Source organism: Antechinus flavipes, chromosome 1, assembly GCF_016432865.1.
Source record: "Antechinus flavipes isolate AdamAnt ecotype Samford, QLD, Australia chromosome 1, AdamAnt_v2, whole genome shotgun sequence".
NCBI classification, from domain to species: domain Eukaryota; kingdom Metazoa; phylum Chordata; class Mammalia; order Dasyuromorphia; family Dasyuridae; genus Antechinus; species Antechinus flavipes.
Window position 1 is genome coordinate 461,565,524 of NC_067398.1, and position 27,274 is coordinate 461,592,797.

The following is a 27,274-nucleotide window of genomic DNA, read 5'->3' on the forward strand; positions in this document are numbered from 1 at the left end:
GTAAACATATTTATATATTGTCATTGTGTAAGAAACATCAGACAAAAAGGAAAATATGTAAAAAGGTGAAAATACTGTGCTTTGACCCATATTTAGTATCCACAGTTGTCTCTCTGGATGTAATTGGCAAATTCCATCCCAAGTCTTTTGGAATTGTCTTAAATTAGAGCCACATTATTGATAAGAGCTATATCTATCACAGTTGATAATCACATAATCTTGTTGTTGCTATGTACAGTGTACTCCTGATTCTGCTCACTTCATTCAGCATCAGTTCTTGTAAGAGACCATCTTCTTAATTGGCTTCTTACTAACCAAAATTTTTTTCTCATTTATTCCTTCCAAATATCACCACTGAAGAAGATATTATTTTGTGCCTCTCTATTCTTTAGTTTCTGTCCCGAGATTTCCCTATCTTTGGCAATTATTTGTAGGGCTTTTTTATATTATATATATTAATGCCATTCCATATTATCTAAGTTAAATAGTAATCTTCTATTTTGACATATTTTGGGAAGTTTTCTTTTAAATCTTGTATGTAGGCCTTTCGAAGACAGTGGATTTTTCTGTTTTTATTATCTTGTTAACTAATAACTTCTGAGCTCCTAGCCATCATTGTTCTTTCTGTCCTCTTACTGATGAAGCCTTATCCAACGGTTTTTATGGTTTTATTATCATTGGTTCAAGGATAAGCAATTGTTTCCTCCTCAAATTATTCAGCCTCCTCTTGTCTGGGAAGAGTCTTAATTTTATTTTTGGCTTCAAGTATACATTTATTTTTTCTTTCCTTTTTCCTCTGTACAACTTATACATCCCAGTCTCCTGGTGTGGGACAACTCTTTTCTTTGCCACCTCAGATCTTTTTTCATCCCATTAAAGCCCTATTTCAGTTTTGGTGTGGTGAAGAGGGCACTAACTCTAGAGTAAGAGGATCTGGGTTCAAACCTTTTCTCATGCTTACTATCTTTGTGACTTTAGGCAAATTACTTAATCTGCCAGGGCTCTAGTTTCTCTGCAAAATAGGTTAGACTGCCCTCTAAGGTTCCTTTCAGCTTTCCATCAATTTATCATTTATGACCTTATAATATTGTCCCTGATGATATATGATTTCTTGAGTTTGTTTTTTTGTTTAATTTAGCAGGAAAACTAGCATGCTTTTGGACCATATTGGATACAGCTATGAAAGAATCACATTCTTAATTCAGGTCACCCTATAAAAATCCCTCTGCTATACTGAATGATTGAGATTTTCAGCTTTGCTTTTTTGAACTATTCTTGGGTACTTGACCTGCTAAGCATCTCAAACCCATATTAGAATCCTTTTTAAAAATCTACCTTTTAGTAACTTGTTATACCTACCTTTTTTTGTGTGTCAACAAATTTATATTCCCATTCTACTTCCTTTTCCTTTAATATCTTGTTTTACTTTACAGAATCATTACTTTTATTTATCAATTTGTTTTACTTTTTTATTTTTTAATTTATCTTGCTTTGTCATCAACCTCCTTTTCCAGGTCCTTAATTTAAACTCTACCATCATGATATACATGTTTAGTTTTGTGGCTTCTTTTGTCAGAGAGATTCAGCATATCTTGATGATTGAAGTTTCTCTCTCTCTCTCTCTCTCTCTCTCTCTCTCTCTCTCTCTCTCTCTCTCTCTCTACGTATTTAAGCTCTACCATCACTGTAAGCTATTTTAGTCACATAAAAGGAGATGTCTATACCCATTGCTTCTCATATCTCATCTTTCACTCTTGCAATCTGGTTTGCATCTTTAACACTTGATTAAAACTCCTATTTTCAAGGCCATTAATGTTTTCTTTATTGCAAAATCCAATAGACTGTTATCATTTTTTCATCTATTTTTACTTCTCTGAAGTGTTGGACACAATTATAATTACCCTTTTTCTTCTGGATTTATTTTCTTCTATGAGTTTTCATGCCTCTGCTTTGTCATACATTTCTTCAAGTTTCATCATTGTCTTTTCAGTTTCCTCTGTAGGATCATTTGTGTCCTGTCTCATATTGTTGCATTTTTGGACCCTGTGCCTAGGCTGCTTTTCTTCTTTATGTTCTTTTCTCTCTCTCTCTCTTTTTTTTTTTTTTGGAGGGGAAGGGAATATCAGTTTCAGTGTTTTTAGTAATTATCTCTAAGCTGATGGGCATCAGCTCTGTGAATTCATTGGTACAATCTGTATCTGAATCTCCCATCTGTGTGTTAAAGTGAAAATGATAAATTCTTTCAAAACAAGGGTGGGGAATCTTTTTTCTTCCTAGAACCATTTGGATATTTATAGCATCATTCCTGGGCCATGCAAAATTATTTATACATTATCAGCTCAAGTAGTAGGAGGGTTGTACTTCATTTTCAGTGCATCATCGCTGAAATAGCTTTAACAAATGATATTGTAAACCTTACATACCCCTTAGGCCAGGTGTTCATCAACCCTATTTTAGAGGAAGTAATCTGGTATATTTTACAATTTGTAAGAGAAGGGGTGAAAACTGAATATAGTCAGCAGTAGACATTAGATTTTGGGAGAACAAATTTTAAGAATTAGATTTTGACGATACAAATTCTGATGGCAAAGAAAAAAGCAGATTTTTCAAAGTTGTTATAAGACATATTGCCTGAGCATTTTCAATGGATATATGCAGAGAAAAGAAGCAAAGGCAAGCAGTGAAAGAGAAATATGCCAAAAGCCAGAAGTGGCTTTATTCAGAGTAGCTTAATCTGCCCATTGTTTCAGATTAGTCTAATTACCTTTTAAAAAATTTTTATTGGTTGCTTTTTAAAATATAATTTTCTCCAAGTCTCTCTCTCTTTTCCCTCTCAGAGAGCCATCTCACATAACAAATTTTTGGGGACAAAAAGAAAGAAAAGAGTCAGCATAACTCATCATACATGAAAAAAAGTCTGAAAAATAGGCACAATGTACAATACTTTGGACATTCTATTTCTGGAAAAGGGATGAGAAGGAAAATATCCTTTTAAAAATTTTTGATATTTACTTTTGATTTTTTAATTCTTATAGTGGGGATGGTGGTTCTTTTTGGTTACAATTTTGGTTACAAGAATACAATGTTGTATTCTTTATGTTGTTTTCTTGGCTTTGAACACTTTGTATCAATTCATGTAGATCTCTGTGCTTCTGAACTTATTATATTAATCATTTCTTACATCACAGTAAATTTGCATTAATTATCTTAGTTTCTTTTCTTGGTAAGGTTACTAAATTAAATGACTACTTTAAACAGCTAATCGACTTTGTTTTCAAAACAGTTTTGTGATGCTTTAAAATTTTTTTTTTTTCATCTCTGATTTTTCAGTATGTCTCAAAACACGGACAGGATAGTTAAAAGAGTAATATCTAAGAAGATCCCATCAGGCTAAAATGCTGGGCCGAATCTGAAAAGGAAAAAAAAAAAAACTCATCTGGGATAAATATAGTCTTCTGTTCATGTCGGCTTGTCCTTATTGTTGCATGTGGTAATTGTTGCAATGTGTTCCTGGGTACTACATTACCAATAGCTATATTAATTAATTAATTGGCCAGAAAGAACACTTCAAGGGGAAACACTGCTAGTGCAAAACAAAAAGTTTGTTATTACATTGGAACAAAAATGTAATGCAATTGAATGGCATGAATGTGACCATAGTAAATCTAAAATAGGATAAAATATTAGAATATCTGAATCTATAATATGCGATATTATAACACATTCAATTGAAATAAAAAGAAAAAGACAAAGTTTCATCACCTCTTTGTGGTTTGCCAACAGCTATACGATGAATTCAATTTTTAAAATGATAAAAATGGTGAATCTTTTATCTGTATAGATTAAAGATTATTAAAACATTCCTTTAGAAGAGCAGCTATTCAGGTGAAATTTCAAATTAATTAAGGCTCTGAAAGAAAATGAAAATGAAGTTGAGTAGTGAAGAAACTTTTAATGTAAACATTAATTGTTTTAATTGCTTTAAAAATTAAATTCAAGGGGCAGCCACATGACACAGTGGATAGAGAGTACTGACCCTGGAGTCGGGAGGCCCTGAGTTTAAAAGCAGATGCCGATATTTCCTAGTTGTGTGACCCTGGCCAAGTCACTTATCTCCCATTGCCTTGTTCCCCCCCCCCAAAAAAAAAATAAAATAAAATTAAGTTCAGTTGCACATTAGTAAAATTACTGAAGAGTGGGTTACTGCAGACAAGATCTTGGTAGTTCTAGGTAATGTTTTGAAGAAATAGTTTGAAGAAAGTAGAAACACTGATCAATTTTTTTTTATGTTGATGTAACACTTATTTTAGTGAATGATGCCTTCTGGAACTTAGATTTTTAAGAAAGGGGAAAAAAAATCTTAATTTGAATTTAAAGTATTTCTAAACATTGCCTAACACTTTTATCGAGAGGTAATACAGAAGAGAATTTTGAATTAAAATCAATGCTGATTTTTCTCTTTCCTTATATCCTTGGTGTAACAACCATAAATTATTACTTCAGGCTTTTTGTGGTTAGATAAGAAAATATGGCTGATGAAAGCAATTTTTGAAGATTGGTTTTCAATATATTTTAGCACAACTGTTAAAAAATATTGGCAGGACAATTTCACATTTAAAACATTGCTGCTGGTTTTTTATTTATTTTTTAAATAATGGTTCAGCTTATCCAACTACATTTGGTTTACTATGAATGTGAGCATCCATTTTCACAGGGAGTGGATAAAAGTTCTTTATATTTATTTATCCTGAATATTTTACAAGATGTTTTTATACTATTTTGTTATTAACCAATATTGGGAAATACATTTTTCTTCTTCTTTGTTATGTTAATAAACAAATAAAAATTCTTTAAAATTTTGTTGGATATTTCCATTGGGCTGAGACCAAAACCAATAGTTTACAGTATTACTCTTCCATAGTATGAATATGATTAAAGTGACTTAACAGGATTTGTTATTTGCACAACTCATTAAGTTAGTAAAATTTTTTATACTAACAAAATAGATAAACCTTTAGTTAATTTGATTAAAAATAATAGAACTGAAAAATTAAAAAGGACAAATCACAAACAAATTAAAACTATTTTGCTCAGTTATAAACCAAAAGACTGATAATTTAAAAGGAAAAAATTACAAAATATAAAATAGCCTTATTAATGGAAAAATCAAGCAATTAAATGTCATTTAATGGACTTCCAGGGTGGTAGTATGGAAATTCCAGATGGATTATATGTGAATTCTTCCTAATATTCATATAAAAGTAATTTTAACCTTACATAAATTGAAAAAAAGAGATTAAAAAAAAACAATTTGCAATAAAAATTTTTACTTTGTGACTACCTGTCAAAGGAGAGAGAAATCAGGGGAGGAAAAAAAAAAACCATGGATAAATATCTAATGAATATTCATGCAAACATTGGATAAGATACAAAGTCTCATCTACATATTTAAAAGTTTTCTTTTTTTGTTTGTCAGATTTATAACGGGTGGGGGAAGAAGAAAGAAATAAGCATTTATCTGATGCTTGCTATGTGCTAGGCACTATGCTAAATGCTTTACAAATATTGTCTCATTTGATCCTTACAACAACTTTGATTGCTGTTATCATCCCTATTTTATAGTTTAAGAAGTAGATAGTGAAGTGACTTGCCAAAGGTCGCACACAATATGTATCTGAGCTAGATATTAAGTCAGTTGGAGACATATTGTAAAGGATATTAAATACGAAATAAATAAATTTGTGTCTGTTTCTAGAGGTAATAGAGCACCACAGGAGTTCAAAGATATGGAGATTGCATTAGAGAGAAAATACTTGAGGCAAAGAGTGTCATAATAGATCAGGGAAAAAGTCATCAAGACTTGAATTAATGTATTGTTTTATACTTGAAGGTTCAAACTTGGGTGACTGTGAGAAAAGTAATGGTCTTGACAAAAGTAGGTTACTCAAGAAGAGAGAGAGGTTGGTAATATAGGGTTATAGTTCAGGAGTGAGACTAGAGCTTGATAATATAGCTCTGAAAATCAAATGTAAAATAGATGTGAGGTGGGGAGGAAAGAAAGAAGGAATAGAAGGAGAGAGTGTGTATTTTATTTAGTTAATTAAAGATAGTGTTAAAAGGGGAAATCTTTTGCTCAGATTTTCAATTTCACATCTCTAACTGCCTATTAGATACCCTAGCAACACCTCAAAATTATACATTTCTGATCAAGGTACCATCATCACCCTTTCCAGCTCCTAGGTCAGAAACTTTGACTTCATCCTAAGTTCCTCATTTTCCCTCATCCTTCTTAATATATAGTTCCTTGTTTGTTTCTACAATATTTTCACATCTGATACCTTCTTTCATAGGCAAGTTTTTCTTTTTAGCTTTTAAAGAACTTGACAATCTATCCTACTGTACCTTTTCAGCCTCATTCTACATTGCTCTATGCTCTATGATCTAGCCAAACTGGCTTTATTTATGTTCCTGACATATGGAAGTCATCCTCAATGGTTATGCCTTTGTTTTGGCTGGCTGTTCTTCATGCCTGAAATGCAGTCTTTCCTTACTTTTCTTTCATAGAATCCTCTCTTGAAGTCATAGCTCAACTACCATCTTTTACATGAAGACTTTCTTTGAACCTGTAACTGCTTAAGTGTCCTCTCTTGCTATTTATATTTATTTTGTATTCATTCTCTATATATTTATTCTGTATATTCTTAGTTTTCATATATTATCTACTTGACAGAATATAAGTTCCTTGAGAATAGGGATTATTTCAGTATTTGTATGAATAGCACCTAGTATGTTGCCTTATTAGACACCTTAAAAGTGTCTAATAAATGCTTGTTGATTAATTTGTGGAATAATTAAGCAGATTATTTCAATTAGTTTCGTACCATAAACTATTATCAGCATATACTTTAGTTATTAGTTAATATTTCAGTTTTAATTTTCAGATTTAGAGAAATAACATTACAAGGACTGATAAGGAAAGGTGGTAAATTATCAAGGAGCCTCTTGATTATTTTGAGTTTGTATTTGATTTGCTTAAGATTTGCCTAGATGATTTATCTCAATAAAGGCTCTAAAACTAAAAATCAATTGTAGCCTAAATGAATCTATTGTACATTTGTGAAACAATGTTATTTTTCACAAATGAAGAATTGGCATGCCAGTTTTCAAAAGTTACCTCTACTTTAGATGGTTGTAACTAAGATTTGTGACTTTATTGGTCTGGATATTTTCTTTATTAATACAGATTACTACCCTACTTCGCTTTAAGAAACAGATTCACAAATTGCTGTTACCAAAAATATTCATCAGCTGGTGGCCAGCTTTTTGTTGTGTGTCTCTAAAGTTAGCTAGGCTGGTTCTCATACAAATCTTGTGCCAGCTCATACTGTGTTATTAATTATACATACATCTCTTTGGAGCAAGAGGGAGCATGTGGAAGTTCCCCTTTCCTTTCACCCCTATGGATAATACATTCTAGAACAATATTCTGGAATTCTCAATTCATTTCTCCCTGTTGTAGCCATCAACAAGTCTAATAATGATCTTCTAAATTAGATACTGAAATAGTTTTTGAAGGGCCAATCCTCAGTTTCCTGGCTAAGAGCCAAGTTTCACAGCAATATTTTGTCCTAGTCTATGTTTGGTTAACAATAACTTAGTGTTTAGAATCAGAGCATTGAAATCTGTTTCTAAAAAAGAAATATTGCAGGACAGTTCTGTTTTATTTCTTTGGAATACTTGATGCTTAGGGACTAAATTGGAAGGAAAGACCAACCAAGAAGGATATCCTATTAGGAGGAGGAGGAGGACTGTCTGATTGTTGGTACTGGATTCCCGGGTGACTGATTAGTAGCATTTGGCTTATGAAGAAAAGTGACTAAAAATAACTTATGAGGAGAGTTTTAGTCAGGTCCAATTTCGGGTTCTAGCTGAGCTAGCCGCAAGTTTGACCACTCCTATAAAGCTGGAGCAATCTAAAATATATGATAAATATTTTCGGAAGACGTTACCAGCATGAATGAGGATAAAGGTATATAACTAGTTTCTTAATGGAAAATTTATTATTATTTACTTTGTGTTTGGCTCATGTTTATTTCATTTTTCATTTTTTTTTTTTTTTTGTGAAAGCAAGTTGAGTGATATAGAAGGAGGGTGAGTGTTCAGCATTTGCTGTTTTAAAGTTATAGAGACATTAATTTCAAATAGTTGAAATAATTGAAAGAGCTTTGTCTTGGTCATATCTTCATTTATAGGGACATACTTCATTAGATTTTGTTTGAATATGTAGCCTAAATAATTTTTGGGATTAAAAATTGGAAAATTGGGATATACAGTTTTTCTTTGTCAGACTTGTACATTTAGAAAATCTTAATTTCTAAAATTCCTTCCAGCGGGGTGCATGATTCTGTATGGAAGTTGACCTACTTTTTTGAGGCAGGCAATGTGTGCAAAGAAGGGACTTAAGAAATTTGATTTTAACTCAAGATTTAGTATCTTCCAATATAGCTTACTAATTTATTATTTTCTTAGGGTTGAATTGTTTTGCTCATCTTCCTTTACAAGTATTGGTTGTCTCCCAATTTAAAAAAAAATATGAAGTGCTTTTTCTTCAGTACTTGAATAAATTTTTCTTCAATATGGTAATTTATTTGTTAACTAGAGTACACAATTTTTCCATGATTTCTCAAGGGATTCACATTCTTTCTAGAAAACCTAAAAGTCACTTTATTTATCTCACTTTCAAACTTCTGAAACATGGGTCTTTTAGTTGGTTGGGCCTTACACACACACCTTAGTTTATTTTAACAGAGATACTTATGAGATAAAGATTTCATTCTTTAAGTCAGTATTTTATTTTCTTTTTGGAAATGGTGTAACTGTATTAATGCATATCTAATAAAGACAACTTTATAGAAAGGAAGATTTTTTGGTTCATAGACCCCTGGCCTCTTTGATAGTTTGGAAGAAACTAAGGAACCCTTTTCAGAATAATGTCTTTAAATGCATGAAATAAAGTACATAAAATTATGGAGGCAGCCTATCATATTGAAATATAGTTATCAAAAATACTAAAAATCAAATGTATCATTTTTATTAATGCTAAGTAATGAGAAATGTATTTAACATAGGCCAGTTAAAATTATATTTTGTTTTAAAAAGATGACATTGTGAAGACTATTGTTGACTACATTCATAATTGAAGAAAATATTAAATTTTATTCAGAGCTTAGTGAAAATAATAATGTAAACTTTTTTCTCCATCCATAGATCACTTGGGGATCCTTGGGCTTTAAATTAAGAATCCCTGTTCCTGAAGTGTGTCCTCTGTTAATATTTTACTTGTCTGGTAATCTATGGGAATGAAGAATTCTTTGTCTGTTCTTCTTGTCTCTCTGCCCCCCCCCCCCAATCTCTCTGTCTGTCCCTCCCTCCCTTCCTTCCTTCCTTCCTTCCTTCCTTTCTTCCTTCCTTCCTTCCTTCCTTCTTCCTTCCTTCCTTCCTTCCTTTCTTCCTTCCTTCCTTCCTTCTTTTCTTCCTTCCTTCCTTCCTTCCTCCTTCCTTCCTTCCTTCCTTCCTTCTTTCCTTCCTTCCTTCCTTCCTCTCTCTTTCTCTCTTTTTTGTTTCTTTCCTCTAAAAGGGACATTTATTTAGAAGAGGGTTTTTTTTTTTTGAACAAAAAAAAAAAAAAAAAGAAAGAAAGAAAGAAATAAAATGGGTACCAGGATTGGCAAATATGAAATAGTGTTGGGAGAACTTATAGTTGGCAAGGAAAAAAAAAGTTCCCTTGAAGAACTCACACTTAACCAGGAGAAAGGAATTGCTCCATGAGGTGGGAGAAAATAATTTACTGGCAAGTTAGACTAATCAGAGTAAGGAGAAAGGTGCCATTAAAGGGAAGGCACCAAGAATAAGAGAGTACCTTACAGTAAGCTTAGTCCTGAAGAGAACTTACCCTCTTTTTTTTTTTTTCTTAAGGAAATTCTCATAATATTTTTAAGTGAAACTCCATCATATTATCTTTATTCTTAGTATCTATAAAAGTATGAAGCTCCTAATTTATCAAATATTATATTTAGCATTGACTAAAATTAGTTATTTTTCCATGGTCATATGCAGTTTATGAAACTACAAAGTCTATCACAAGTACTTTTAATTTAATACAACTGTGATCCTAATAATCAGTAATGTTTATTAGACATTCATATGGATTTTTAATTGAAATTTAATTTTCATCCAGATATTTAATTCTGGATGAAATACATTTAAATAATCAGGATGCCCTGATCTAGTGATCATTTGGGTACAATTTTGATAGATTTTTTTGCATAGCAAATAAATACCTAATAAAATTGAATCATTAAATCAAAAATTTTTATTAAGACCTTACTAATGCCAGGCTTTGTGCCAAGCTTTGGAGATACAAAGAACATGGTTCCTATTCTCAAAGAAATTAACATTTTTTTTAAAAATTAATTTTTTTTCAATTGACAGAAATAAAATTCTCTTCCTCCTCTTCTTCCTATCACCCCAAATAAAGAAAGAACAATCATCTACTTTATCATTTTTAATAGCACAAAAATATTCCATCAATAATCAATCAAAATACATTTATTAAGTCTCTCATAGACAAGATAGTCCCTGACCTCCACGAGTTTACAATCTACATTTATACTATTGCCTGTTCTTTGTGGACACTCCCTCAGATTTCCATTCTTTGTTAACCTCAAAAATAGCTATAATTATTTTTGTTCATTTTTAGAGTTTGTTTTCTTTATGACTGACCTCTCTCTTAATCAACCTACTTTCTAATTCTTCCCCCTTGGCCCTTTCTCTCCTTTCCCTCTTATTTTCCTGTTGGGTGAAACAAATTTTTGTACTGAACTGTGTGTATTTTTTTTTTCCTTTCTTCCTTTGTCATATTCAGATGACAATAGCATCATCCTTCATAAATCTGTCTTTCTATATTTTTCTAAATCCACCAACTCATCATTTCCTACACTATAACTATGTTCCATTTTTATTCTATTTTTAGTCTAAAACAATATTTATAAATATGGATGACACAGTATAGTTTCCCTTTTTTTCTCTTTTGATTAAATCTATTTTAGCAATAACTTTTTTGCTCCTCACATTTTTATTATATTTGTGTGTCTATGTTTTTTCTGTGCTGCTGCTGTTGTTTCTTTTTCCTTTCCTTTCCTTCTTTCTTCTTCCTTCTTCCTTGTTCCTCTTCCTTTTCCTCCTTCCTCTTTTCTTCTTCCCCCTCCTCTTCCTTCCTCTTTCCTCCTCCCTTCTATCCCTCTACCTCTTCCTCTCCTTCCTCTTTCTCTTTCTCCTTCTTCTCCTTCCTTCTCTTCTCCTTTCTCTTTACCTCCCTTCCTCTGTCCATCCCTTTCTCCCTCCCTCCTTTTCTCCTTCCTTTCCAAAGAGCTTTGCATTTTTTCTCTCTCCTTGTTATATATGCCGGGTCAGTTATTTATACTCTGAGATTGCTTAAATTTTCTTTTTTCTTCAGCTTCTTGATTTTAATATTTCTCGTCTCATGATTCATTAGCTTTTATTTGATCCACTCTGATTTTCAAGTTTGTTACTTTTGCAAGCTTTGAACTTCTTGTTAAGCTGTATAATCTCCTTTCCAAAATTCTTTCTTCCAAAGTTCTTGTTTCTTTTAAAAAAATTTTCTCCAAATTTTTCCTTTTCCTTTTTTCTTATTTTTTCTTATTTCATTTACAAAAAAAAACATTTTCAAAACTTAACCCCCTACTCACCAAAAAAGCCCCTCAAAAAACTCTTGCTTCCAGTAGTTCTAGTTGATTTGTACCTAAACTGTTTTCTCTGAAACCTTGATTATAATGTTTTGTAATCATTCTCTTCTTAAGTTTGTCTCATGAGCATCCCTGTTATTATAATAGCTCATTCCTTTTTTTTTTTTTTTTTTTTTTTTTTGCTTTTATTTGCTCATTCTTCCAATGTACTTTCTAATTTCTACTTTTTGATAGGATAAGGCTTTGTGCTCCTGGAGGGAATGTTTGTAATGGTTGGGATGCTACTTTCTTGGGGGTATTGAGGGTGCTGTAATATTCCAAGATCTCAGGGACAGCTCTAAGGACTAGCACATTTTCAGAGTTCTCCCTCCCTTCCCCCTTGTGCTCAGATCCCCTCTGCAATTAATCCTGGATTTATAATCAGAAATTGGGTATTTAATGAAAGAACTTCCATTTGTCACCTGGACAATTTCACATGCCCTTGGCATTCCCTGTCCCCTGGGTGCATAGACCAATCTGTCTCCCTATGCCAACTTTGCTTGGAAAAATGACTTATTGTAATTTTTTTCTTGAATTTTCCAATTAGGATTTGGTTGTATATTTTCTAGATCTACTTGGAGGACTTTTGTTAGGGTTTGTGGGAAGCTCATTGTACTTTTTTTCTGCCATTTTTGGCTTTCCACTTTAGCCTAATTCTTTTTCTTTTTTTTTTACATCAAATTTTATTTTTAACACACTTTTCTGTCTACTAATCCTTTTTCCATTGTGTAAAAAGAAAGGGAAGAGAGGAGAGAATGGAAGAGAGAGACAGAGAATGAGAGAATGAGAATATGTATGTATTCTTTGTTACAAAAAATGCCTATCATGAGATATTGTGTCCTTGTCTAAGAATGTCTATCTTTGTACCTGTGGCCATCTATCAATATTATCAGGAGATAAAACTCTGAACGGCTTAGGTACTCTGATACAACTAACTTTATACAAGTCTCCCTAGACTTGGTTAGTTGTATCAGAGTACCTAAGCCGTTCAGAGTTTTTCTTTATGCTGTTGTCTTTATATAATTTTTTTTTTTTTTTAGCTCTGCTCATTTTCTTTAGATCACTTCATACTACACACAGTTCTCTGAAATTCTCTCTTGTTATATCTTATTCCACAATGGTATTCTATTACATTACATGTACCACAGTTTGTTAGCCATTCTCCACCTGTTTCAGAGACAATCTAAGATTCAAGATTTTTTTTTTTTGCCTCTGCTTTTCTCCCTATTCCTCTTTCAAAATCTAGAAGTTTGTTTTTCTTAGAACTATTTCTTCTTTTGTATTATTCTCTTTCATTAAACTTTCATTAACTTTGTTCCCATCTTTCTATTCCTGCTTATTTTCTTGAGTTTCATGTGTTTATGCATTAAACTCAGTCCATTTTACTCGAATAATACTCTCTTAATGATCCCCATCCTTTTCTTTATACTTTCTCACTCAGTCCAATTATGAATAATCATAGCTTCTTCCAGTAGTTCAAATTCCTTTTTAGTTTTCTCTGGGTTTTTCTATTTATAACTTAAAACTGCCTCCCCATTTGGGTTTTCATAGCAAAAAAAAAAAAAAAAGTTTGAAAGTTATTTATTCCATTAAAGATTTCCCTCCTCCTTTTTCTTTTAGGATTATACTCTGCTTCCCTGGAAAAATTAATTACTTCAGGTTTTATAATCCTGTTTCTTTTGCTTTTTGGAATACTGTATTTCAGGATTCCCTGGTTTTTAGTAGATACTATAAGATTTCATATGACTTGATTATAGTTCCCTGGTACTTCAGTTGCTTCTTTATGAGTACTTGTAGTATTTTTTTTCTTTGATATGGAAATTCTGAACTTTTGCTATGACATTCCTGGGGCTTTTCCTTTTAGGATTTTTTCCCCTTAATAATATTTTGTTTTTCCAAATAACATGCAAATGTTTTCAACATTCACCTTTTTAGAACCTCATGTTCCAAATTTTTCTTCCTCATCTCCTTTTCCAACACAGCAAGCAATCCAGTATAGATTAAACATTTGCATTCTTATGCCCAACAGCACAAACATTCCAATATAGATTAAACATTTGCATTCTTATAAACATATTTCCATGTTCGTCATACTGAATGAAAAAAAAAAGCATATCAAAAGAGGAAAAAGCACAAGAAAGGGAAAAAAAACCAAGCAAACAATAACAACAAAAAAGGTGAAAATACTATGCTTTGATCCACATTCAGACTCCCTAGTTCTCTCTCTAGAGGTGGATGGCACTTTCCATTACAAATCTATTGGAGTTTTCTTGAAACACCTCATTGTTGAAGAATCAAGTCTTATCACAGTTGATCAGTGCATAATCTTATTGTTATTGTGTGCAATGTTTTCTTGTTTCTGCTCACTTCAATTAGCATCAGTTCATGTTACTCTTTCCAGCTTTTCTGAAATTAGTATGCTCATTATTTCTTATAGAGTGATAATACCCTATTATATTTATGTACCATAATTTATTTAGCCATCCCTCAATTGAGGAGTATTCACGAACTTTCTAGTTCCTTGCCTCTATAAAAAGGGCTACGACAAACATTTTTGCACGTGTGGTTCCTTTCCTCTCTCTTGTGATCTTTTTTGGGATGTAGACATTGCTGGATCAAAGGGTATGCAGAGTTTCATAGCCCTGTGAGCATTGTTCCAGATTGCTCTCCAGAGTGCTTGGATCTTTTCACACCACCACCATCAATGCATTCAGGTACCAGTTTTCCCACATCCCCTCCAACATGGATTATTTTCTTTTTCTGTCATTTTAGCCAATCTGAGAGGTGAAATGGTTCCTCAGAGTTGTCTTGATTTTCATTTCAACCAATAGTGATTTAGAACTTTTTTCATGTCACTAGAAATGACTTTAATTTTGTCTAAAAATTGTCTGTTCGTATCCTTTTACCATGTATCAATTGGGAATTGGCTTGTATTCGTATAAATTTGAGTCAGTTCTCCATATATTTTAGAAATGAAGCCTTTTGGGGGGGGGGTGCGGCGTTCCTTTCAGGAAGTGATCAAAAGATTCTTTCCCTATTTACTTTGCCTTCTGTTTTTTATTTCTCTTACTATTTTTCATTTAGTGCTACACTGTATTCAGTAGTTTTTATTAAAACATGCTTTTCCAAGAATCCAATGATTCGTAAAGTAGCTCCCCTGACAATTTCACATCAATTGTTTTTTATCAGATATCAGATAATTTCAATTTTCTTTCTTTCTTCTCCTTATTAAAAAATTTATTGATTTAGCTGTAGTGTCTTTTGCTAGAGTTGACAAAAATATGAAAGCAATTTCTTTAAGTCACTTGTGTTTTTGGAATACTTCGTACTGGTAGCTTATCTTCAGATAACCAGTTACTAGAAAATGTAGTGCATTTCAGAAATTAAAAGCTGTAGTAAAGCTTTATTTTTTCGTCAGATGATGTTTCCAAATTTTTTGTCTTTCAACAGAGGCAAAGCATGGAGGACATAAGAATGGAAAGAAAGAAGGACTGTCTGGAAGTTCATTTTTCACATGGTTTATGGTAATTGCATTGCTGGGCGTCTGGACTTCTGTAGCTGTTGTTTGGTTTGATCTTGTTGATTATGAAGAAGTTCTAGGTAAGATGTATATTTCTATTCTGACAGTATAATTTAAATATTTAACGATACTCTCTATCTTGGGAATATCCAATTATAAGCAAAATTTGAATCTCCTAGTTTGTTGATAGGATATTTCATTTATTGAATAGTAATGAAGCTTTTTAGAAAAGCAAATAGTATTGTAGCTTAAAAACATTTATGAATGAATATAATATATATATATGATGTGAATAAAAGTTTTAAATTTTAATGTCTTTTAGAAAAATGACCCCCAAACACACAAGGTTGACATTTGATTACCAAAGATTTGCAGATTACAGAGAAATTTGCAGAAAAAATCTTTAGGTTTTTTTAAAAATAGATTCATAGTGAATTATTAATAGGGAAACATGTAAATCATGTAAACATAAACAGTAAAATAAGGGAACATATTTAAAATAATTTGTGTTTTTGAATACAAGTAACAGTTCTCATATTTTTATATGCATGCAGCCAAAGCAAAGGACTTCCGTTATAACTTGTCAGAGGTACTTCAAGGTAGGCTATTCAAGACATATTTTTAAAAAGCTCATATTTTCTGTCTCTGAAATTTTACTGTACCTTATTTTACTTTGTCTTTTAAAAAAACTTCCACAATATAAAAGTTATGATCAATGTCCCACAAGCTATATAGTTTTAATTGTTAGCTTTTTAGCTTAAATTAATTATTAGTTTTAACTTTTATCTTCAGATCTATAACTTTCACTTTAAATTTTGTCAAAAAAATAAGAGATTTGTAACTTTAATTTCTCCCATTTCTTTGTGAATTTTTTTCTTAGGAAAAATGTATTCACTTTCCGAAATGTTAGTGGTAAATTACATCAGCATCTGTCTGAGTAGAAAAAAGCCCTTTTGCATAACATCAGTCTTTTAGACCAAAAAAAAAAAAAAAAAAAAAAAAAAAAAGAGGTACTAGAAACTGAAGGGATTAGAGGTATATACCACTCTGATACTGTTGTTAGTTCCTAAAAAGTTACAAAATTCTTTTTAAAGATATTTTGGTAAATGACATAATTGACCTCTGGACTGTTTTGGGGGAACTGAATTTTTATAGTTTCTGTCCAGTAATGATAAATTATACATCATCCTGCTGGAAAGTTAAGCTTTAAAGTTTTTTTTTGTTTGTTTGTTTTTTCAAATTAGAATGCTTGCTTTCTTTGACAAGCAAAGATAAAGTCTGTGCTTGCATTGCCTATTTCTCTTGGATGAATCCTAATCTTTTTATTTTTATTTTATTTTTAAATACTTATAACTTTTATTGCTTAAATAGATTTTTAAATAGGATAAAGTGGCTCATTCATAGCATCAGGATATCTTTAACATTAGGCATCTTATTTTAGGGCTTGCTTACTAAAAAAACTTTATTGTAGCTTTTTTTTGGGGGGGAAGGGCTGTGAATGCTAGTTTTTGAATAGAAAAATAACTATTTCTTTGCTTTAGTTACAAATTATTAAGATTTGACCTTCCTTTTTATTTTCTACCTAGATCAAATTTGATTATAACATTGAAGATTGAATAAATAAACAAATATTTTTAGATTTTGAAACATGAAGCTTCCTTAATTATTTAAAAAAATTTTTTTTGAGGTAATTGGGGTTAAGTGACTTGCCCAGAGTCACAAAGCTAGTAAGTATTAAATGTCTGAGGATTGATTTGAACTCAGAACCTACTGACTTCAGAGGTAGTGCTTATTATGCTGTGTTATCTAGCTGCCCCAGCGTCCTTAACTATTAATAATATATTTTTAATATTGTAAAGTTTGATGAGATGCTTAAAGTTTTTAGCATTACTATAAAAATATTTTAGTATAATTTAAACCATCCATTTTATAACCTCAAATTTTAAAATAAATTATTATAGAATGAAGTAAATTTATTTAATCATTTATGATTTTCATTTTTTATTAATTGGATAAATGAAAAATCAGAATTTCAAAGTGTATTCTATGTGATTTTTAGATATATTAAGAAAAGGTAATTGTCACTTGTAAAGAGAAAAATAGTTGGCTTAGAAGTACGGTGGACTAATTGCAGCAGTATGTCTACTATGCAAATTTCAATAAATGGAAATGTCCAACTATCTTCTTCTCTTTCATTCCCACCCTTCCTCTTCTCCCACCATTTTTAAAATTTAATTATAGGAAAGCTGGGAATCTATGATGCTGATGGTGACGGTGATTTTGATGTTGATGATGCCAAAGTTTTACTAGGCAAGTATACCTTAATTTTGGAATGATACAGGAATATGTCAAAAAATGATATTATACATGGAACCTTGATTGTGAAACCATTTAAGATTTTGTTCATAGATTGGGCATAGCATTATAAATTTTTAAGAAGACAGATATTGTTTGAAGAGTTTCTTGCATGCAAACCTTGGTAAATAAAGAGCAAATTTTATAAGTACTATCTTCATCTTGAAAATATTTTTTATGTGAACATTATAAATTTTAAAGATAATATTATGTGAAGTATTCATTGTATGCAAACCTTGGTAAATTGAGAATAAATTTTATATGTCCTGTCTTCATCTTGAAAATACTTTTTTTTGGAACATTTAATAAATCTTGTATAAAAACGGTGCTACTTGGCTTTCAGATTAACTATAAATTCTTTTTTATTGGCTTTGAAAAAATCTTTTATATAAGCTTAAATTTTAAATTAAAGTTTAAAATCTTTGTAAGTCTACTATAAAATAATATAGTAATAATAAAAAGTTACAACACTATATTTGAACCCATTGAGAGCGTCAGATGACTAAATCCTTTGATAATGCTTTGGTAGAGGGAAGAGCCCATTGGATTATTCTTGATTGCTAGCAAATTTTATTGATTTTTCTTTGAAAATCATGTCAAATTTCTTAATGTGATTTTTATATATATATATATTTCTGCTTATGAAGAACCCTCATATCCTTTAGTTATTTTAGTTTGAAATATTTTCAGTCACATCATACTTTAATGCCTCATCATATAATGGGTATGACCACTGACCCTTGATCTACGCTATACAGATATAGCATAAGCTTTGAAAGTCTTGTTAAGTAGAAAAGGATAGATTGTTATAGCAATGTGTTTTTGTGTGCGTGTGTGTGTGTGTGTGTGTGTGTGTGTGTTTCAGTAAAAAAAGCTTTAAATGCCCACACTAAATGTGTGGCATTTATAATTATACTATCTACTTAGTAATGAGAATGTTTTTCTTTAAGCAGTTCTTCATTTTAATATGATGAAAAGTTAATTTACTATTTTAAAACTTGTTTTCCAAATTTTAATATACACTGATTCATTATTTTTAGAAAGAAGTTATTAAAATGTATCTACAAATTATGTACAACTTATGTACAAATTAAATACAACTTCCTTGTTGAGTAATATTAGAAATTGTCAAACAACAGTTATTTAAAAGAATTTATTTTTGCATTGTTCACATGTGTGGCAGGATTACATTTGTATTTCAGGCATCAAATTTCATATTTGGAAATTGACTAGATCTTAAAATAAAGCATTAACAAGAAAATATGTGGCCTAGCTAGCAAAAACAAAGTACTGCTTGAATTTTATGTAAGCATTTTCATATTTAGAAATGTGACAACTGAATTGAGTGATTAAATCTCTGAGTTTCTTTGAGAACATGACTATCACATTGCTTCACATGATTCCTTCATCACATTGCTCAGGGATATGATGTGGCATTCTCAGGACTTCATACAATTGGTTTTGACCTGATTCAAGTTGAGGAAAGTAAAGATTAACCCCTGGTGTTAGACTCAACTTTTATCATTTCTTTTTCATTAATTTTAATCTTCCACCGTTTGAAAATAGTATATACATTGTAGCTTGGGTCTGGAGATAATAAAATGTTGTTTGCTCACTTCTGATCTTATTTTACCTCAGTAAAAATATCCGAAAAGAAGTGATATTAAGCATATTCATTTAAATCTTTAATGAAGTCATGGCATAAAAAATCAAAAGTGAGTGGGTCACTAATCAGATCAATTGCAGAAGGTAAAATCTGACGTTTATTTTCTGTGATAACTTTTATATTATTGTGAATATTTGGCATGTATGGTTGTTTTTAAGTGAATAATTTGTAGGCTGTTACAGGGTCTTAATTTAGCTTGCATCAGCCTTATCAATTTTATAGAAGAGAAATACATGCTAACTTAAACAGTTCTTATACTTATTCAAAAAGCCAATGAATCATATACAGAGATGTACAGAATTAAGTAATTTCTGTGGAATTCACAATTAATAGACACCAAACATGGAATTTATAATGGTACATTTATAGTCAGAAAAATGCTTGCATACACTGTCATTTTAACGTCACAACAACACTGTTGTAAAAAATGTAAGCATTATTATTCCTTTGTTAAATATGAGAAAATTTAGTATTAGAGAAGTTAAATGACTTAGGCAATATTACATAGCTAAATGAATGGTGTCAGGTATTAAGCACTGTGCTTTAGACTTCTGATTCTTGTTCTCTTTTTACTCTGCCATCCCATCTTGCAAATCTTTTAAACTTTATCATTCACTTGCTTAAAGAGCCTAGCAAGGAAACCTATCCTTATTGATATGAATTCCTTTAAAATGTTTTATTTTGGGCTAGTTTATTAACAACTGAAATCAATCGAAATGAAAAAAATTCTCTACCAAAACATGTTACTCCCGGGGCAGCCAGGTTAGGCGGTCCAGTGGATAGAGCACCAGCCCTGAAGTCAGGAGGACCTGAGTTCAAATTTGGACTCATACACTTAACACTTCCCAGCTGTGTGACCCTGGACAAGTCACTTAATGCCAATTGCCTCAGCAAAACAAACAAATAAACTAAAAACATGTTACTCTATTGACATGATAAATTCCTAAGTAAATGAATAGGAAGATATCTCCCATAAGAAAAGCCAAAGGTAACATGAATAACAAGCCTGTTTCTCTGTGTTGAGCAAGGTACAGCAATTTGACTCGTTGGTACTATGAGTTTAAAATATAAGGGAAAAGGAGATAAGCTACCATACTTATGATCATTAGTTATAAAGTTCTACCTCATATTTTTGGCATTCACTGCAAATGAGATCATAAGCCCCCAAAAGTAAAACCAGGGAGTGTATTTATTGGGGACAACTACTGGAGTTTGTAGAATTCTGGTCCCTATTCTTTTCTGCTGCTTCTTTATTGAGTAGTTTCTTCCCTATGTGGATAGGAGATAAGGAACCACTCAATATGAAGAAGATTGCCTCTTTTTCTTAAATCACACATTTCTTAGGTCTCTGAATGAATAAGGAAGAAACTTTTTAGAGTTATATGATAGTATTTAACTGGCAGGTTTTGCTTGTTATAGCTTTTAGCAATAGAGTTTGTCATATTAATATTAAAAAGATTTCTTCTATTTTCAAGATTTTATAGTTCTTTGTGATTTTGATAGTTTAATATTTTTTTCCATAATGATATTTATCAAGAAAAAGAGAAACCTTTTTTTATTTTTTGGTTTTGTTTTTGTTAAGGTTAGAAATAGGGCATTGTCCCTGATGATCTATTAAATATAGAAGAAGGGAAATTAGTTTTAAAGTTCTTTATAACAAGATCCAGGAGAACCTGAATCCAAATATGGCTAAGCTGTATGACTGGATTTTAAAACTCAAGGCCAGTACTCTATCCACTGTGCTATCCAGCTGTCCCAGGGAATAGAGTATTTTAAAAGGGAGTGACTTAAAACTGATAGATACTTTGGGATGGGATTATGGGGCATTTTAAATTCCAAGCTAAGAATTTTGGCTTTGATTCAGTAGACTGTGGAAGAACTACTTAAGATTTTTAGATACCTGAGTTGACATGATCAAATCAATATATTAATTAGGAAGACTATCTGTACTTGTATAATTGAAATAATGAAGAGATTGGGAACTGAATTTTAAAAAGTTGAATTTCAGTTATGAGAGCCCAGGAAAAAAGAAATAGGGATCTAGAATTAAAGGGTCAGATAGGAAATGAAGGGGTGAATTCTGCTGTAAATGTAAAATCATTAGAACTTTTTGGTCATTGATTCAACTGAGATTTCTAGCTTAAATGTCAAAGAAAATGATCATCATGCCATCATTGATGTGTAAAGGGCTGAAACTATGAAAAGGTGCACTTGAATCAGACAATGGCGCACTTAGGGCTATTTACCTATTAGACAATGACTCTATTAGCATACCTTTGGAAAAATGGCCTTTCTCACTGTTTGGTGCTGGCTCAATGTTTAGGGTTAAGATAATAGTAGGCAAGGATTAGAGAGGGTGGAGTGACAAAAGGCAGAGATTCACTTGGCAGCAGGACAAGATGGAGATTCTGGACTCCAGAATCAAGAAGACACCTTTGGCAAAACTCCTGGCAGTTGTCTGCTTCTTTAACTTCTCCCCCTAAAGACCATTTTACTTATCCTGATTCTGGCTGATCCTGAGACCTCCAGGGAGCTGGTTTGTACTTAACATTGATGGAAATAGGGAAGTCAATGCAGAATTTAGGGTAAAGTTATATGTTCAGTTTGAGAGATTGCTTTTACGTGTCAACAAGATTTGTAGGAAGTGCATTATACCAGATTTGGCACCCAGGGTAAACATGGATTACAAAATATTTTTCTGACAGACATATATGGAATAAATTATGTATGATCTTCATCATGTCATTTAGCATTTGACCAACACTGTGTACCTATTTCTTTTATATTAATTTTAGATCTTAATAATAAATGGAGAGATTTTGTACAATAAAGCCTGTAGTGCTTCAGTTTGAATTAGTGAGATGGAAAAAATCCTGAGATCCAGGATTGCTACATCTTGTCAACATTTATAAGGTTAATGATTATTCTTTGCTAGTACAACTTGTTTCTTCAGACATGCCATCTTGACTCAAATCTGTATTTAGTGATGTGCATTGATTGTATTCCCATCGCTGGGACATGTTTTACATATAAGATTTAGAAGTTGCCAGCAAATTGCATGCTATAAGATGCTTTCGTGACATGAAGAGTAAATTTTTTGTTTAGTAGCGACTCTTTAAAATTGAGAATAGTCTATCAAAGCCTGAAATTTATTTTCTTATGATTGATTGAGGTGAATACTTTATTAATAGACTTTTAATTTGTTGTCATTAGTGTATTTTAATTTTTTATTTTAATGTATCAAGGCAATAGTAATTGGTGAAAAGTAGTGAAGAAGTTTAGAAAATGAATTGATTATAATTTCAATTCTGCCTTGGATTTTATGACCTTGGGATGATTTTTAAAAAAAAATTTTTTTATTATTAATGATGCTAGTGATCATAATAGGAGAATGAATAATAGGTTGTTGAAGTACAGTTGTGTCCGTTTTTAAACAAAAATGAAAAATGGACTTAGTTAAGTACAATCTTAGCCTAAGGGGGAAAATTTGAGGAAATTAATTTTATAGTTATCAATGAATTCTCATGAACAGGGCAAAAATACTTGTGTACCCACCTCTTGATTATTTAATTTCAGGCACTGAACTTTGTGGATTATTTCTGATATTTTTAATGACATTTTTTTTTTGGCTGACAAACTAAGAACAAACTAACCATTTGTTGAAGCAATATATCATTAGAAAGACTACTTTCTTGCAAAAAAAAAAAACCATATATATATATATATATACATATATATATATGTATGTATATATATTAGGGAAGTAAGTTAATGAATTCAAAATCTAGTAGGAATGACTTTTTAGTTAATTATTTGCAGTTTTATATTGTTTATACCACTGACGTCCTTATTGCATGAAAATTGAGAGTTTTCTGCCCCAAACGCATGGTTTAATCTGATGTTTTCTCTTGTAATCATTACTTTACTTTCCTAAATGGCTTTTCTGTAAACACCTATGTCCATGTACAAGATTCCTTTCTTAAATCACATTTCCTCAATTTCTTTTTTTCCACCTAACTGCTTTCCTTTATTTTCTCTCTTTCTCTCTTTTTCTCTCTCTCCTTTTATTCTTGTGTAGGCCTGACCAAAGATGGCAGTAATGAAAATATTGATTCTCTTGAGGAAGTCCTTAATATTTTAGCAGAGGAAAGCTCTGATTGGTTTTATGGCTTCCTCTCATTTCTCTATGATGTAATGACTCCTTTTGAAATACTAGAAGAAGAAGAGAGCGAAACTGCAGGTGATGTTGATGGTACGTCACAGAATGAAGGGGTTCAGGGCAAAAAGACTTGTATTATTTTGGATTTACAGAACCAGTAACATTGACCAAAGTCTAAAATTTACTGGCTTGTGCTAAACTTCAAACAGATTCCTTTCTTGCTATATCAGGATTGAATTTCGGGAGGGGGACTTGTACCTAATGTTTGATTTTACTAAAAATAAAGTTAACCATGTGACCTTTCTTTACTAGTTGATGGGCCTTTCATTAATTTTCTATTTTGTATTAAGGGAAATAGCATTACACAGTTATTTTAACAATCTACAAAATAAATTTTTAAAAAAGTCCTTAATGGTTTAGTTGGTTTCTGTATGATCTTGCTTCAGTTTGTGCATTCTCTGCACTAAACATGAAATATTAACTGTAGTCTTATTTTATTGTTAACATTTAATGCTTGTCTTTCTAACAGAATATTGAGATGATGATAATGGTCTTGATGACAAAATATTTTGGCATGATTGATAAAGTTATATAAAGAACATGCTTCTGCATTGATCTTTAATATAACTATTACATATAATTATAACATAAAACAATTGATACTAATTTTTATTTATTGTAATTTATTTTAAATTAAAGTTTATTAAAGGTTAATATGGATTTTAATTAAAAGCTCTGTATTGGTGCTTTTGAAGTACTTTTCAAAGAAAAAATAACCTTATAATTTTGCCATAGGTTACTTAAAACAAATTGTTTTATGTTTTATGGCATGCCAGTATATTTCTGTCTATGAAAGCAAACTTTCATTCTTATTTTAAGATAGCAAATTCACTCCTGTTGGATGTGGATGTGATTTTTTTTTTCAAATTTTATGCAAGTGGGAAAATGTGAATTTGTATCTTATATAAATGTCAAACATATTAAAATTATTCACCTATCCTAATATCTAATGTCTATTTTTTCCTGTATTTAATATTCATATGAAAATATTGGCATAGAAATTCAAATACTTTTAAGCATAGAAATTCAGATACTTTTAAGTTCTATATTAAAACAAAGATCTAATTTTTTATTTTTTAGGGCTAAGTAGAATTTATTGTAATGACACGAATCTTTATCAAGGGGAAATTGAAAACAATTCTCCTAAATTTGCAGTGACTTTCTTGAAATCTTCATTACTACTTGTTAACCTTTTACTTTTAAGTTAATCTATTTTGACAGAAGTACTGTAGTGAAAGTTACTACATTTGATATTTTAAGTATTTTAGTTAGTGTCATATAAGTCTTATTTCATAGAGCTTTTATTAAAACCATTATAATTTGGACATCCATTAGGGTGAACTTTCAAAATTTATGAATTTTTAAAATTCCAGAATAAGACTTTTTAGTCTTTTAAAATAGTAGTGCCCATAGTGAAATAGTTTGTGAAATGATATTTCACAATTTGACTTTTGAAATTGTGTAAATTTTAGCATATTTAAAGTTAAAACTGTACTTCACTTCAAAATTTAATCAAATTTTGGTATTGAATCCATCACATGTCTTGAATTTATTAGTGATTATCAAATTGAAATAGGTATACAAACAGAATTATTCTAAAATCTGTAGCTATGTATTGGTACCTCTTACCTTTCTTGATGGAAAAATGTCTTAATTTGACCCAAAAATATAACAACAATTCAATATAAAATAGAGAAGAGAGAAGGCAATTTCTAATTAAGATTTCAAATATCCTTTTGTTCCTTATTTATCACTTTAATATTGTCTGGTTTTTGTGTATTGTATTTGACTATTCTATTAAAATAATAATCTTCCCTGAATTTTATCTGAAAGTTTGTTAATTACTAGTTAATAAAGTGACAGTTAAAAATCCCTACAGAAAAACCTAAACATGGTAATAATAAACTGGTTTAATAATTGAAGTATTATTTTCTGTTTTTTTTTTTTTTTTTTGGTCAGCTAATTAATGTTTATCAGCTGAAAATTTGTGAAATTGCAGGACATATATAAGACCTAAGAGAATTAAGATTCCATTATAATACATTAAGGCATTAAGTTCTGTAGTAATGAAGTTTTTTTTTTTTTTTGAATTTTTTAAAATTCAATTTGGAGATTGTTTCAGATCGTCTCCACCTTTTATTGTGGATTTTAAATTTTAATTATGATAAGAATTTAAAATCCTAAATGTGCCCCTTGATTTCAAACCTAAGCATCTAATACTTATAAACCAGTGATTTTAAGTTTTAATTTTAATGTTAAATTATGGTGTTACACCTAAGATAAAACTAATTTTGAAAATATATATTGATTGATAAGTTTATGAATGGCAAATTCTCTAATCCATGGAATAGTAAACTTACAAATGCCTATTAGAAACATTAATTTTTTTATTATTGCTTGCTTGTCTTGCATTGATACTAATATAAATTTCATGTTCAGAAAATAATTATGCCTCATTAACTCTTCATGATAAATATAATGGCATAAATTAGATGGGGGAAAAAATAGCTTTGTAATTTATTTGAACCCTGGACTTCTGTGACTTCCTTCAACAGTGGGCATACATAATTTTGTTGTTTTGGGGCTTGGGGCCACAGATGGAATGAAAAGGAAAGATTATTTGAAATTTAAAAGCTTTGATGACTAAATGTTTTGAAATTAATCAAAATTTTGTGTTTTTACATGTGTTTATATATGTAATAAGTAATTGAGACTTTTCCCTCAAGTTCTCTAAATCATTTGAAAGATAATATGTTTTGAAATTGATAATTTAATTTTATAACTTTATGTACAGAAACCAGTTACATATAAAGAATTTCAGACTTTGAATATAATAAACAAAGGGTCCATGCTTTATAGAAAAAATGAGAACATTTAGAATTTTGATTAATTCTCTGCTTTATTTTGTTAGATTAAAATTCTTTATATATAATTTGCTACAATGTATAATGATGTGATTCCCAGATTAGCATCCTCTTTATAATTATGCTGCTTGTGATTAAGCAATGCTGGTAGAATTGCTGCAGTGAGTGGAATGTTTCTTCTTTTTTGAGGCCAGAATCTTTTCACCTGTACTTTGACCATTAAGCCTCTCAGCCCTGGTGTATTTTGGTCAGGTTTTGGGAAGAAACTTTCAAGGGGAGCAAAATATTTCTTATCCAGGATGAAATTTCTCTTGGACCCTTTCTTTTGGATCTAAGCTTCTTATGCATTAACAGAATCATCAGATATGGTTATGTGTTAGGGGAATTCTATTTTTCTCTCATTGATGCCAAAGCAGCTTGATGGCCACAGTATTTAGAAGGGCAGGTCTGAAGTGAGGGAAATCTGAGTTTAAATCTAGCCTCAGGCACTTAGATGTGTATTCCTGGACAAATCATTTAATTTTTATTTGCCTCAGTTTCTTCATAAGTGCAGTGGAAATAATAGCATTTATCTTCCAGAATTATTGTAAAGATCAAATGATATGCTCATTGTAAAGTGATTAGTGCAATGTCTGCACATCATAAGTGCTATATTAATGTTTATTGTTGTTTTTATTATTATTATTATGTTTTACAATTAGAAATTTATGAAGGCAGTAGTACATTTGACCTGTATAGATATCAAAGAATACTGTGAGATTCAATCTTGTTGGGAAGAGTATCAGGATTGGAAAGGTGCACTCTTATCTGGGAATCATACCAACGCAATGTTTTTAGTTTCATTGG

At 31.0% G+C, this 27,274-nt stretch overlaps 1 protein-coding gene across 12 annotated transcripts in view; it reads left to right on the top strand.

Annotated features, from left to right (window-relative positions):
• Window positions 1–27,274, top strand: part of ASPH (aspartate beta-hydroxylase) — a 247,329-nt gene that overhangs the window by 34,716 nt on the left and 185,339 nt on the right. For 4 of the 12 annotated variants that reach the window (XM_051970134.1, XM_051970133.1, XM_051970139.1 and 1 more), the window contains exons 2-5: window positions 15,255–15,404; window positions 15,879–15,923; window positions 17,566–17,634; window positions 23,424–23,597. In XM_051970134.1, the coding sequence (XP_051826094.1) occupies window positions 15,255–15,404; window positions 15,879–15,923; window positions 17,566–17,634; window positions 23,424–23,597 (438 nt within the window). Of the gene's footprint in view, window positions 1–7,888; window positions 8,030–15,254; window positions 15,405–15,878; window positions 15,924–17,565; window positions 17,635–23,423; window positions 24,947–27,274 lie in introns of those variants that run through there. The other 8 variants (XM_051970136.1, XM_051970141.1, XM_051970137.1 and 5 more) reach the window with 6 other exon arrangements.